Source organism: Physeter macrocephalus, chromosome 21 (assembly GCF_002837175.3).
Source record: "Physeter macrocephalus isolate SW-GA chromosome 21, ASM283717v5, whole genome shotgun sequence".
NCBI lineage: Eukaryota > Metazoa > Chordata > Mammalia > Artiodactyla > Physeteridae > Physeter > Physeter macrocephalus.
In genome coordinates, this window is record NC_041234.1 from 54,061,472 (window position 1) to 54,075,682 (window position 14,211).

Genomic DNA, 14,211 nt, shown 5'->3' on the forward strand with positions numbered 1-14,211 from the left:
GGACTTCAGCCTCTGATCCATTACAAAACTTACTCTCCATACAGTAACTTTAATAGTTTTCAAAATTTGCCGTTGCTACTCACTCTTTCATGTGTCTTGTGTCCCCAGCTAGACTGTGAGGCACTGCAAGGCAGTGACTGTGTCTTTCTCTTGTAGACTGATAAATATGCCAAGGACAGATCCAGGCCCAGAGTGGATGAATGACCACTTGTGGAGACATAGCCAATTCAGCAACTGACAGAAATAGACATACCTGAGATAAGTGGAGAGGGGAACAGAAAGAGCAGAGACTGGGAGTGGGGGAGAGAGGAAACGACAGAGAAAGTGCTTTTTAGAATAAGTCACAAGTCATAAGGCTAGTATCAGCTTCACACTCACTTGTTTACTAGCCTTGACTCTTAGTGAGAACAGCCACAATAGAGCTGTAGAAAGAGGGAGAATAAACAAACATGAAGCATGCCTTATTTGGGAGGCAGCTTAATTACACAGATTGAGGTTTTGAAGCAGTCAGAGGATCCCTCAATTCTCCAGGAGCACCGCTCTGCCCAGAGTAAGAAAGCACCTTATCCTTGGCCCAGGAGTTACAGAGAAGGGGGAGTGGTTGCTGTTGGTGGTAGTATTGGCAGTGAGTGGAGGTAGAGGAGAGAAGAATGAAGGGAACTGGCAGAAGGGAAGAGCTAGCAATGAAGTTACAGTTGGGTGAATGAATTTCTGCAACAAATTCAGATCAAAGAGAAGGAGGGAAGGAGAAAAAATAGGGAGGAAAAGAAAGCAGTGTGAGCAACCAAGGCAGTAAACCTATAGGAAAAGAACTTGCCCAGGGGGAAGTAAGTATACATTTGAAGATAACTTCCCATTATAAACAAATTGCATCTGTACTATTTATTTTGGGTTTTAGCAAACCTCTGAAAAATCTCATGGTAATTGGATGTCCTGCCAGGCAGTTATTTAAGAGAAGTGTAGACCCTCCTTTTGCCACAGAGCACTCCCTAGTGCATGGAAGGTGGGTAGTAGAGCTCTGGGACCCCAGCACATCTCCATCTGAGGGCACTGCACTGGCTTAAGTGAGTATAGTATTAAATTTTATTTTATTGTGGTGGTGGGGGGGTTTAATTTTGCATAGTATAATAGGAATGTATTTACGGTACCAATCACTTTTGCCTTTCCCCGCCCCCTACTTATTATTAAGATTGTTATTGTAATTATTTTAATAAAGTTGGAACAAACATGGGCTGCTCATAAGTGAAACACTCCTCCCAGTTTGGAGTTTCGTCTCCTCCTCATTAGAATTGTAAGAGTGTGGGGGAGGATAGCCGTCCTGCAGCAAAGGCAGGCACAAAGGCTTTCTCTGCGGATTAATTGGTCAGGAAAGACACTTTTTATATTGTGAAGTGGCACTTAAGCCGCCAATTCTTGACTGTGAAAACTGCTTTTCCTGGGCAATGCTCTTTAAGGAAAAACTTCTTCAGTCCAGTGATTGGTGACTGAGGGAACGATGGAGCACAGGGGATTGGGCGGGATCTCTGCTCCTAATAATGCCTCCTTATCCAATGAAAAACATTTCCTATTGAGACCCCCAAGAGTTCCCCCGGCCCTATGCTCCGGCCCGGACTTTGGGCCTTTTCTTGCGTCCTGTTAGTTAAAGGCATGCCAGCTACAGCATTCAAGAGGGCCGTTCCTTAACAAAGGGAAAGAGATAAATGTAAATAAGCTCACGTTTTCAGAATGAGCAGTTTGCTGTAAGAAGCTTCGGCAGCCCAGAGTCTGCTACTTTGGGCTGAGCTAACCTTTCCCTGTAAAAAAGAATAATAGATTAAAATATGCACTTCTAAAGTGCGAGTTGCCCGTTTACATGTTTATTAGCTAATTGTCTACAGGCATGAGCACACTCTCTCATCTAGCACACTCTTTCTTGGGGTAAGTCTCTTTGAGAAAGATTTGATTCGGGCGTTTGGTGGTGGGGGGATGGCATAACAAACTTCAGTGGAAACACTGATGCTTAGAGTGTTTGGGGAAAGAAGTTAGATTTCAACTCTGAAGTGCTGAACAGGGATCTTCGAGTCGAATGGTTAAAAAAAAAGCAGGAATTTCTATTGTTTTGGCAATAATACTGTTTCAGTGGAAGAAATACAAGATTTTCAGGCTGTTGTTTCATGTAAACACAGTTGTCCTAAAGAGATGATTTAAAATCACAGAGTAGAGCAATTTAGAAATTCTTTTGGCTAGCTTTATATTTCTTTGGTTTACAATTGATTGTGAGCTAATGTGGCTTCTATTTTGATGAGGTTTCTTCTAGTTAAACTATACAGCAGCGTGCCTTTGATGCCTAATTGATTTATGGAGAATGTGACATTTGTTATATTGAATAATTCATGAACTAGACCATAAAGGAAGAAACACATTTCAATGAAAAACTAATTCTGGCATAAATGGAATTTGCCCTTATATGTGAACTTAAGTGCTGTTTTCCATACAAATGCAATAATGTGACATATTTAAAATTCTCTTCTTGTATATCCTGAATATTTTTAAGATTTTTACTTACAAGATTTTGTTGAATTGATAAATATTGTATTTTGGTTACTTTGTTTTAGGAAATTGAGCAATGTAATTTATTATTATTCCACTGTGGAAAAGACCAGACAAATTCGAAGACTAGAACATTTCAGAGCTTGGTGGGGTTATTCACTTTGCTACCTTACCAAATTATACCAGCTTTCTTTTTCCTTGACCAACATGAAGACAACAATAATAACCTAAGCTCCAAATTATTCAGTGGCTTTGAAACATGTTTATTTTTCAGAACAAAATTTCAAATAACATATCCCATCAACACAGATTGTAAATCCTTTTGCCTTGTCACAGATGAAATGTCCTGTTCCTATAAAGGATGAGTTCAGCTGATACACTTGATGGCGGCTACCCTCTAAAGCATCTCCTGCTAATCAGAGATGCAAATCAAAGCCCTATTGGAACAATCAGACCTGCCTTTCAGAATGTGTACTCACAAAAGTTAAAGAGAGGACTGGGAATATGCCCTACAGAAACACTCAGGCCAAGTTTAGCTAAAGCTTGATCTATTCAATTCCATTTGACAGAAAATGCAATGAGAATTGTTGCCCTTACTGTGGTATGGTCAAGGCTTAATTGTATAGTTGCCTTTTTTTCTCTGTGTATGGTCATTGTGTATAGTCTACTCTTGGCCTTCTTACAGGGGAGGAAAAAACTCACTAATGTGTTTGTGAATACTAGTACTGAAAATTGGGAGCTTAATAGGAGTTTACCTACCATTGGGAATCAATCCTCATTTTTAGTAGATAAGTAATTAGAGCAAGTCATTAGAGCAAGGCATGGGATAAGTAGTATACTGATTCTCTATAGTTATGTTCTGAAGTATTTCGATAACCTTATATTTTGAGGAGAGAGGTGACTGGGGAACAGGTAGAGAAGGTCAAGGATTAAGATCTAGACAATTAGAGCTGCTATGGGCATAAGGACAGAGGATGAAGAAAATGAGGATATTAGGGAAACTTTACGATATAAATGGCAGCTTGATCTGTGATCCTTAGCTTCTGACAATAATTAATAATATTTACTTATGATACTAAAATAAATCTAAACTACGTATGGTGATGGATGTTGACTAGACTTACTCTGATGATCATTTCACAATATATACAAATATCGATTGAATCATTACGTTATACACCTGAAACTAGTATGTTATATGTAAATTATACATCAATTAAAAAATAAATCTAGTAATAATTTCATTGAGTCTAATAAAAATTAATTCCCCTTATCTCAGACTTTGAGGGATTAAAATTTTTTTTTTGCAGTGACAAGTGGGAGCAGGTAAAAACACTGACAGGAGGGAACAGCCAGTGAGGCCACACTGCCATTACATGAGTTGAAGGCTGCTATTAATCAAGGCAAAGATGGAGGGAGAAGAGAAACTGAGGTATAGAAAGGGACTATGACTTGGTCTCACACAGTTAGCTGGTGATGTGCCTGGACGTGGCTATATTGAATTAACACCAAATATGAAAATTTCTGAGTATTTGAACTTCCTGGTTTGCTTTGATTCTAAACAAAAAGAAGTTTTCTTTATAATCTGTATCAATTGTGAAAGCCATAGAAGAAAGAAATGTTAATGCTTCTGTCTTTCTTTAAGATAAACCAGTAAAATAATATTAATTTCATTCCAGGAATACTGCTCTCTGGAGGAGTGTGAAAATCAATTCTCCTTAATGTTAAGGTGATCTCAAATATATTTTAAATTTTCTAATGATTTTATTTTTTAAGTTTTGACTCCCTTAGATTAGAGAAAAATTATTTGAGGAGAGTTGAAGCATAGCAGTCTGCTTTGTTTAGGCCACCTTCAGAAGGGGGTGAGATGTGACGATAGTGTATGTTTGCCACTAGCAGATGATTCTACTTTACAGGCAGTAAGTGAGTAGGGTTCAAATTCAGTTGCTACCTGTATGAATTCCATTGCAGAGTATTTCTGGTTCTACACAAGTATTTTGGGTAGAATTGTGATTTGAAGATATTACAGACATGCTATATTAGGTTGACCTAGAACATCCTAGTAGAGGCAGCAGTGATTGTCAGTGTGCTAACACCCAGTAATTGAAGACTTGCTCATATCACTATAGTTCAGGGAAGAAAGAAATCCAGCTGGGTTGGGGGGGGGAGGTTAGACACAAGGCAGTAAGGTCTCTACCTGTTGTTCCAGTCTTCTTTCCTCTTCCCCTATCAAGGCTCCTGCCCAATAGTAACAGTTGTTGCCAGGGAAAAAGAAAAGAAAATAAAACAGAAAAAAAACCACAAAGACCCAATACAACTTCAGGCCAAATAAATCTTTGTTCAGTTATTTTTAATGTAATGTATTACCTTATAAAGTGGAAGAAGTATTTTTATGCCTTTTGTCACTAGTTAGCTTTAAGTGATTATAAGTTACATAAACTCATGGCCTTTATATGTGTCAATATAACTAACAAAATATGACATAGCAGTAACAAGCTTTGAAAATAAAATGTTATCTGTAACTCTGTAATAATGAAATCCAAAGCATTTAGATACCATCTAAAAATATGTTGGCTCTCATTTACTCTGATTTATATCATGTAATATATTTCTTTACCTTATCATTTTGGTTTACATTTTATTGAAAAGCTCTCTCCATGGCACACTATTGTGACTAATTCTATTTCACAGCATCCATTCGAGGAAATCTCTAACCACAGTACCTCCAGAAAGTTCATTGATCACCCAAGTCTTGGATAAAATTGGTTCCAGAATTTGGTTTGAACTAATGTGGTGAGTACCACTGTCCTGGTAATAACTTTCTCTAAAATTCTTAATTTTATTTTCCAACTTTTTTTCTAACCAGTGCTTCCAATTTATTATAGGTTATATGATCCAAAAATCCAGAATGAATGGAAGAGTTGTAATTGTTTATTATAATCTAGGCAGGTTTGATGTGAAAGAATATTGATTCTTTGGTTTAAACCTTCTCTGCCACTGGTATATGCCTTTAGCAGTGGGAGACATTGCTTTTGTTCATATTATCAGGATCAGTATCCAAGTATATCAGATGAATTGGTATGCAAATTGATAAAAAATTTATCTCTTCAACTATGTGAAATAAAGCCAGATTCCTAGCTGGAATTTATGAGCCTCACAGGATTTGGAAATGGGCTCTTTTAGGAATACCTAATTTTTTTCCCCAAAAGGTCTGGGGCTTCTGCTGAGATGAGATATTACGTCTGAAGACTCTAGACAATTTCATTAGATTAGGTTGAGCAATTTGTCTACAGTTGTCTTACTCTATAACTTACTGCTAGGGAAAATTCCACTTTAGTAGGGTTGATGCAAACTTTGGTCCCATCATATTGAGCACTAAACCACATTATTTTCCAAAAATTAGACTGTGTTATCAAGTGAAGGGTTAGTGAGAGACTGGAATATTTTTTGGTGAAAAATATTAAGTTAAACACTGAGGATAGGAACTGCTCAGATTAGGGCCTGTGTCAATTTCCTGCTCTTTTCAAATAAAGTAGGGGGACAAAACAGCCATAATAATCTTAGTGTGAACAAAATTTAACATAGAAAGCCTTTTTCAAAAGGATATTTCTTGCATAAAAATAAATGAGGACAAAAAAATAAAATAAATGAGCTTGTCAGTCTAAACATTTGACACAGAGAGGCTTGTTTGAGATGAGAGCTGATATAGATCAATTTCCCAGCTCAATTCTAGAGTGAAACATTTACCTATGGTTTCCTCCATATGTAATTTTATAAGGCTAGGTTGTGTTTTGAAAACTATTATGAAACAGCAGCCAATGCATAGGAACATCAATTGGAACCGTGTGAATGATTGTGATCTGTGCTTGTGACTTGGCCTAGAAGATTTCCTTAAGGAGTCTTCTCTGTTAGCAGCCACTCATCTGAGGGGTGGCAGTCTAGACATATTCCCTATTACTCCAGCAGGATGGTTTTAATCTGTATTTTTGCAACATTTTTGTATTTTTTAGTTTGCTTCACTGCTAGATATTTATAGAAAGGACACAATAGGTTTCAGCTTCCTCCGAAAACTATTGTGTCAGTGTTCCTAAACTTCAACCAGTAGAAAGAGGAAATGCTCTGGGGATCAGAAGCACTCTGATCTGACCCAAGCTCATTAAAAAGGGAGCAAAGCAAGAAAATTTAAGTATACTCTGCCTTCAAGGCCTTGTCTCCCTGAGTTCTGGATTGTCTTCTGTAGGGAACAAAAGCAAGCCAGCCTTTCTGGGCTACTGGGCATATGCCAGAAATTAGAGCTTTGTTTCCAATGTATCACCTGAAAATTTAGCACTTAGTGAAGTGATTTAGGTATTCATCTTTATAGGGCAAAAAGGCTAACTCTACTTCCTCCAGGAGCCCAAAAGACTGCAAACATGGTATATTTCATTATGATTAGAAATTTTTTATAAGGGAAAAACATTGTGAACACTACTATGAACTGCCCAAATTGGCTCCATATGTGTAGGTCAAAGTTAAAAATTCAGCGAGGGTTAGATTTCTCTTTGGTCAACCTCCAGGTGACCTGCTTCCTGTCCATTGTCACTGAAAATACATGCAATCAGCACTCTGAACCCCTAGGTGATTAATTGTTAGAACAATTGGCTGTAAAGGTCTTCACAAGATAATAGTCTAAAGCTACTTGCAGTGAAAGATGTAATTAACTGTCAGCCTATATTTTTTTCTTCTTCATCTCATCTGAAGCTCAAGTGTTGGCCCTTTGCCTTCATTCAGTGCACAATATGTTAGCCATTTAGGAAAATCCAGTGGTTAAAAAAAACTGTTTATTTCAGTCAAAAGAAAGGAAGCCAGTCAGAAAAGAGACCTTGTTTCTCTTTTTCACTGATTCTCCTTCAGAATTAGTTTAAGAGCCAAATGTCTCTCTGATTTTTTTTTAACCATAGCTCAGTGGGAGATATTCCTTTTGGGACACAATCCTGGATTGTCCCATTATGACAAAATTGTGTAGTTAAGGTTGAAACTCAAGGGGGGATTTCTGAAGTAAAGGGTATACATGGTGTTAAGAGAAAGATGTGTTGCTAATATGAAGTTCAGCATACCAAGAAAGACAGAGACATAGGTGTCCAGTTGTGCCAGAGGAGGGAGAAGGAAAAAACTCCTGTAATGTTTCTTTGTGGTTAGGTTGGGCTGAATGCTGGTCAAGCTCATAAAGCTACTCACAAGCCCTGTTGAATCTTCCTAGCCTCAGCTGTGAGGCTCAGAGGTAATGTTTATACAGGGAAGAGAAACAGTATAGCCAAGTTACAGAGTGAACCAGTGTCTGAATCAGAAATAGAACTCCTTGCTTACAGTGCTGTGTTAAATCCCAGCACCACACCCTCGCTGCTAGACAGCAAAGGGGCTGTGTGTTTGAGCAAGGGAAAGCTATGAATAGGGCCTTAGTGACAGTTTTCCCATGCTCTCTTCAGGATTGAGACTGTAATGCTTTCTTGTCTGTGGTCCTTTCTCTCCCACAGGATTTGGTTACTCAAAGCAGCAAAGCAGAAGTGCCAGGCTTTTGCAGACTGCCTGCTGTGGGTATAGTGTATATGTTCTGGGAGATATAAAACTGGGGAGTAAAGCTCACCTATTTGAAACATGCCATCTTGGGAAGTACAAAATAATACATAGCCAGTGAGCTAGAAGTATACTGTGTAAAATGGTCACCAGTGGGCAGACTGGAGGGAGTCTGAGCAAATGTGAAAAGACTTCTATTATGAAAGCATTTTTCAAATAAAATAAACTTATTAGCAGTACTTTTTGTAGAAGACAGGTGCAAGCAGATCATAGTGAATGAAGCTTGGCTTTAATGTTAGGGGTTTTGCATTCCCGTAATTTCTTTAGATTGTGTGACTATGTTAGAAGGATATTTTTGACTATCTTGATTTCTTTCAACAATGGAAAAAAAATGACTTCCAGCCTAATGGGTAGCGTCTGGGGGTGTAAAATAGTATATAATGTGGTTTAAGCAGTTGAGAAGTTTGCCACTCTTTTTCTTTCTGCCACCCCCTTGGTCACTGTGTACTGTTCTTTCTGAGAAAATTGGAAGAGGTGAGATGAAGCAAGGTAGAGAGGATGGAATTGGAGGAATTATAAATTGGGAGTACCCTCCAAGCCCTTAGTACAAATTAGATGGAAGCACTGACCTCTCTCCAGCAAGGTCTTCTTTTTTTTGTCTTTTCTTCTCCCTTTTCTCTCAATTCTTCAGTTTTTCCTTCTCTGCTACTTTCTTTGCCATCTTCTCTTCTGCTCTCCCAATCTATTTTTATTTCTTCCTTTTCTGTTTTTTTTTTCCTCCTGGACCTTACTTTGTCAAGGTTCCTACTATAGCTTGTTTTCATATACCAAGGTTACTTCTGGCAAAAGTTGAGCTGGGCCTGTGAAATGAAATGGCCGAGAAGGAATATGATCTTAGAGCAGTGTTAGGCTCAGGGGAGGCACTCCATAAAGCTTTGATGAATGAGAAATCAGGAATGACACACTTCCAATTTTAACTTTAAAACTTTAGCTATTAAAAATGCCAACCCTTTGCTTTGCACCCTATATTCTCCAAGGTCAGCTCTCGTCTGGGCACTGCAGTGAGTGATTTTTTTTTTTTCTCAAACCAGTTTTTTTCCCCTCAGGCCAAACACTGGTTGAAGTGACTTCAGGCCTCTATATCTCTGGCAGGTTCCCCCTGCCACTCCCTTCTCTGATACAGAGGCCCTTTGACCTGTTCCCTGGGAGGTGGAAGGAAAGAGTGACATAAGGAGAAATCACTTCAGAGAAATGGTTTTTGCATTTTAAAACATAATCATATGAAAACCCATTACTGGATATGTCAATAACAAAGACCACTTTTATTCCATATCTTCCTCATTGAAAACAATTCATTTAGCTGCAACTTGTTCATAGTGTATTATAGAGCATTCAGAAGACAGTCCTCCAATGGCAGCTGTTGACCTAGGAGAAGGTTAGTAAGATTTCTATATGCACCTTTGAACAATGATGGTTCAGATACCCAACAAAGATGATTAGTCAGTGACAGCCACATGTACAAGTGGTGGCAGGCAGAGGGCATGTAACTGGCCAAATCAGAAATGTACAGGGGCATGGTTGTTCACCTCAAATCTACCTTTCATATTTCACTTGTATTCAGCCAGAAAAGGCTTTATTGACCAGGGCCATTTTAAGAGCTGAAGGCATGATAGTAACTGATGAAATGGGCAGTGGGAGAGGGAGTAGGAAAATACCCAAGGCTTAGGGTCTGGAATGAAAGAAGCTTGGAAAGGGACCATAGTCTGAAAGAGGGAAACATTGAGATTGTCATTTGAAATATCTCTCTATAAAGGCAATGTAATATAGTGAAAAAAGTTTTAGCCAGAAGCTTTAATATACTGAGGGATCCCTGCTCTCTAAACTTATATTTTGGAAGAAAAGGTGAATCAACATTTTAATTCAGGAGTTTACTCATAACTTTTTAAAGAGTTTGTCCTGGAGGTCCCACATCCACCTGTACTCTTGTGCAGTAGAACTAATACTCAGACAATGAAGTTTAGTAATACTGGAAAGTAGACAATGTATTGATAATTTAGAGTAGCTTGATAATCCTTTAGTTAGGAATTTTTTCAAAACACCTGAATTCTGGTTCTGACTGTATCATTTACATGTTCTTCCATTTCTGACATTATTGTAATTCTAAATTATGTAAGCCTCAGTTTCTGCTTCTGTAACATGGTGATAAATTCCTGCCTTGCCTGCCTTATGGTGTACTTGTAGGAATCAAATAAAACATGCTTTTGAAAGTTAAAAAGTCATACAAATTTCAAAGTATTAACATTGTTTTAACCATCAGAGTCCCCCCGGCCCCCACCCTGCCCCTACCGGCCTTGGGCTCCCAAAAAACAAATACCTTATTCCTGTGCATTGCAGTGCTACAGTATTGCACTTACTGTCTTGAGTGTGATCTCTCCTACTCCTGCAACATACTCTTGTAGTACCTTTTAACATATGGTAGGTACTCAAAAGGTATTTGTTAAACTGAATTGAATGTGCATGTTATTTCCAGTCTGGGTAGACAGAATATCTTTTACTCCACAGAAATCGTGGATGGAAGGTAGATTTGATGACTGGTTCCATCTTGTCTCCCATAGGAGGAAAACATTTCCTACCAGTCCTTAGTCTCAGAGTGCTGAACCCTGCAGCCAGCAGGCCTCCTGAAAAAAATCCATGGGTGACAGAAGATTCATTGACTTCCAATTCCAAGATTTAAATTCAAGCCTCAGACCCAGGTTGGGCAATGCTACTGCCAATAATACTTGCATTGTTGATGATTCCTTCAAGTATAATCTGAATGGTGCTGTCTACAGTGTTGTATTCATCCTGGGTCTGATAACCAACAGTGCCTCTCTGTTTGTCTTCTGCTTCCGCATGAAAATGAGAAGTGAGACGGCTGTTTTCATCACCAATCTGGCCCTCTCTGATTTGCTCTTTGTCTGCACTCTACCTTTCAAAATATTTTACAATTTCAACCGCCACTGGCCTTTTGGTGACACCCTCTGCAAGATCTCTGGGACTGCATTTCTAACCAACATCTATGGGAGCATGCTCTTCCTTACCTGTATTAGCGTGGATCGTTTCCTGGCCATTGTCTATCCCTTCCGATCTCGTACCATTAGGACCAGGAGGAATTCTGCCATTGTGTGTGCTGGAGTCTGGATCCTAGTCCTCAGTGGTGGTATTTCAGCCTCTTTATTCTCCACCACTAATGTCAACAATGCAACCACCACCTGCTTTGAGGGCTTCTCCAAACGTGTATGGAAGACTTATCTGTCCAAGATAACCATATTTATTGAAGTTGTTGGTTTTATCATTCCTTTGATACTGAATGTCTCTTGCTCTTCTGTGGTGCTAAAAACCCTCCGTAAGCCTGCTACACTGTCTCAAATTGGGACCAATAAGAAAAAAGTGCTGAAGATGATCACAGTGCATATGGCAGTCTTTGTGGTATGCTTCGTACCCTATAACTCCGTCCTCTTCCTGTATGCCCTAGTGCGCTCCCAAGCCATTACCAATTGCTTGTTGGAAAGATTTGCAAAGATTATGTACCCAATCACCTTGTGCCTTGCAACTCTGAACTGTTGCTTTGACCCTTTCATCTATTACTTCACCCTTGAGTCCTTTCAGAAGTCCTTCTACATCAATACCCATATCAGGATGGAGTCTCTGTTTAAGACTGAAACACCTCTGACCACAAAGCCTTCCCTTCCAGCTATTCAAGAGGAAGTTAGTGATCAAACAACACATAATGGTGGTGAATTAATGCTAGAATCCACCTTCTAGGTATGAGAACTCTCTTTAGGTCCAGATATGGTTTCTTCTACGATTTTCCGATGCTATGAATAAGAGAAAAGATTTCAAGCTAATGATATTGAGAATAATGTACTGAATACAGTCAGATACATTTATTTGAATGTTTATTGTACATATGCTGTTTTGTTCAATAATTATAGGTCAGGTCTAATTACAACAACAAAAATTTATTGCCAAACTCTTCTGCTGGGTTGGAAATTCATTGCACCACATTATATAAGTGGACAGTAGCCTTGACTTTAGTGATATGGAGATTATTTAAAAACTTTAAAAACGATATTTCCATTCCAATAATATTCAGTAATTAGGTTGGGCCTATAAATATAGAACAAATTCAGGGATTATTTTTTTTTTAAAACAAACTTTTGTGTTACTACTGATATATGCTAGTCTGTTTTTTTTTCTTTTTGAATTGTCATTGAGTTTATTTTAGCGCACTAACATATTTTAGCTTAACATTATTAATAAAAAGTATCAAATTTAAAAGAGCTAGCAAAATTTATTGTATATATTTTGAAAGCAGAAACATAAATTTTGTTTGCGTGAATATGGCTGGGAAGAAACAGAAGATTAACTGGATTTACATATTTGCAGTCACCAGCAGTGTCAGTTTTTTTTTTTTTTTTTGCGGTACGCGGGCCTCTCACTGTTGTGGCCTCTCCCGTTGCAAAGCACAGGCTCCGGACGCGCAAGCTCAGTGGCCATGGCTCACGGGCCCAGCTGCTCCATGGCATGTGGGATCTTCCCAGACCGGGGCACGAGCCCGTGTCCCCTGCATCGGCAGGCAGACTCTCAACCACTGCGCCACCAGGGAAGCCCCAGCAGTGTCAGTTTTTAAAAACTTTTTCCTTTTTCTACACTACATTAAATTTCTCATATGAAACTTCAGATCCAGAAAGCTGCTAAATATGTGCCCAAAACAGGGCAAAATGGAAAATCACATAAAACAACAAATGTTCATAAAAAACTAAGAGACATCAAAATTTTTTCTAAGAATTTCCAATTATCCTTGTTTTCAGAGACTGGTTTTTATAAATATTTTCTATATGAAATTTTGGAGCACAATGCAACCAGAAAGCTACTGCATTTGTGGCCAGGTCAGGAGCAAATTGAAAAAATTTAGAAACAAAAGAATAACAAAAAAACCATAAAACAAAAAAAGTCTTTTAAAACTTGCATTAATCATTTTTGAGGGGAGGGAGTAGAGATCTGTAACTTTAAATTACTTATTCTTTCATATTAATTTTGGAGCACAGTGTAGCCAGAGAGCTGCTGAATTTGTGCCCAGGTTGGGAGCATATTGAAAAAAAATACATAAACCAAACTAAACCAGTACAAACAAACAAAAAACAAAAAAACAGAAAAACTGCAAAACAATAAAAACAACAAAAAATTCCTAACACTTGCATTAATATTTTATTTATTTTTTGAGTATATGTAAATTTAAAAATATTGTATTATTTGTAAAAAATTTTAGAGTACAATACAGGTAGAAATCTGCTACATTTGTGCCCAGGTCAGGACCTAATTGGAAAAAATAAAAATAAAACAAAACAACTCCTTAGAAAACAACAACAAAACACACACACACACAAAAAAACTTAGAACTTTTTTTCTGAGAATTTTTAAAACTTACAAAATACTATAACTTTCATATGATGCTTTGAATTAAAGTGCAGCTAGGAAGCTGCTAAACTGGCATCTAGTTCAGGAGCAATTAAAATCAATATTTAAAGGTATACAAAAGAAGAAACATTTTTTATAACTAACTTAAACAACAAAGGCAACAAAAACATCCTTATAATGTCTTACTATTTATTGGATGAAGTGTAGGTTTAAGAATATTAAGACCTATAAACAAAACTTCTGAGCACGGTATAGTTTGAAAGATACTACATTTGTTCTCATATAAGACGCAGTAGAAATAAATATCCTGTATGCATACTACACACACACAATTAAAGCACTGCAAAACAAAACCAAAATATTCTTAAAATATGTTTTAATTGATTTTAAAGTTATCTGGAGATGTGATAATTTTAAAATGCTAAGACTTTTTAAGTAAAACTTTCAGGAACAATGCATCTGTAAGTTGCTGAACTTGTGCCAGGGAGAGATTAAAAAAAGATTAAAAACCATAAAACAATGACAAAAAAGTAAAACTTTTAAAGCAATAAGCAAATTGTTAAAACTCTCATTAACCTTTGTTTTTCTTTCTGACATATGTAGATTTTAAAATACTAAGATTTTTAGATAAAAATCCAAGAGCCTAATGTAATTTTAAAAACCACCAAA

The 14,211-nt window shown here is 37.6% G+C and overlaps 1 protein-coding gene across 1 annotated transcript; it reads left to right on the plus strand.

The window, feature by feature from the left end:
* Positions 1-1,722: 1,722 nt before the first annotated feature.
* Positions 1,723-12,402, plus strand: LPAR4 (lysophosphatidic acid receptor 4). Its single transcript, XM_007123050.1, has 4 exons — positions 1,723-1,917; positions 4,209-4,258; positions 5,221-5,322; positions 10,698-12,402. The coding sequence occupies exon 4, from the start codon at positions 10,774-10,776 to the stop codon at positions 11,884-11,886; it is 1,113 nt and encodes a 370-aa protein (XP_007123112.1). The 5' UTR covers positions 1,723-1,917; positions 4,209-4,258; positions 5,221-5,322; positions 10,698-10,773; the 3' UTR covers positions 11,887-12,402.
* Positions 12,403-14,211: the final 1,809 nt, after the last annotated feature.

What these genes read in the sequence shown, in the direction of transcription:
- LPAR4 (XM_007123050.1), top strand. Translation starts at nt 10,774, where the DNA reads ATGGGTGACAGAAGATTCATTGACTTCCAATTCCAAGATTTAAATTCA.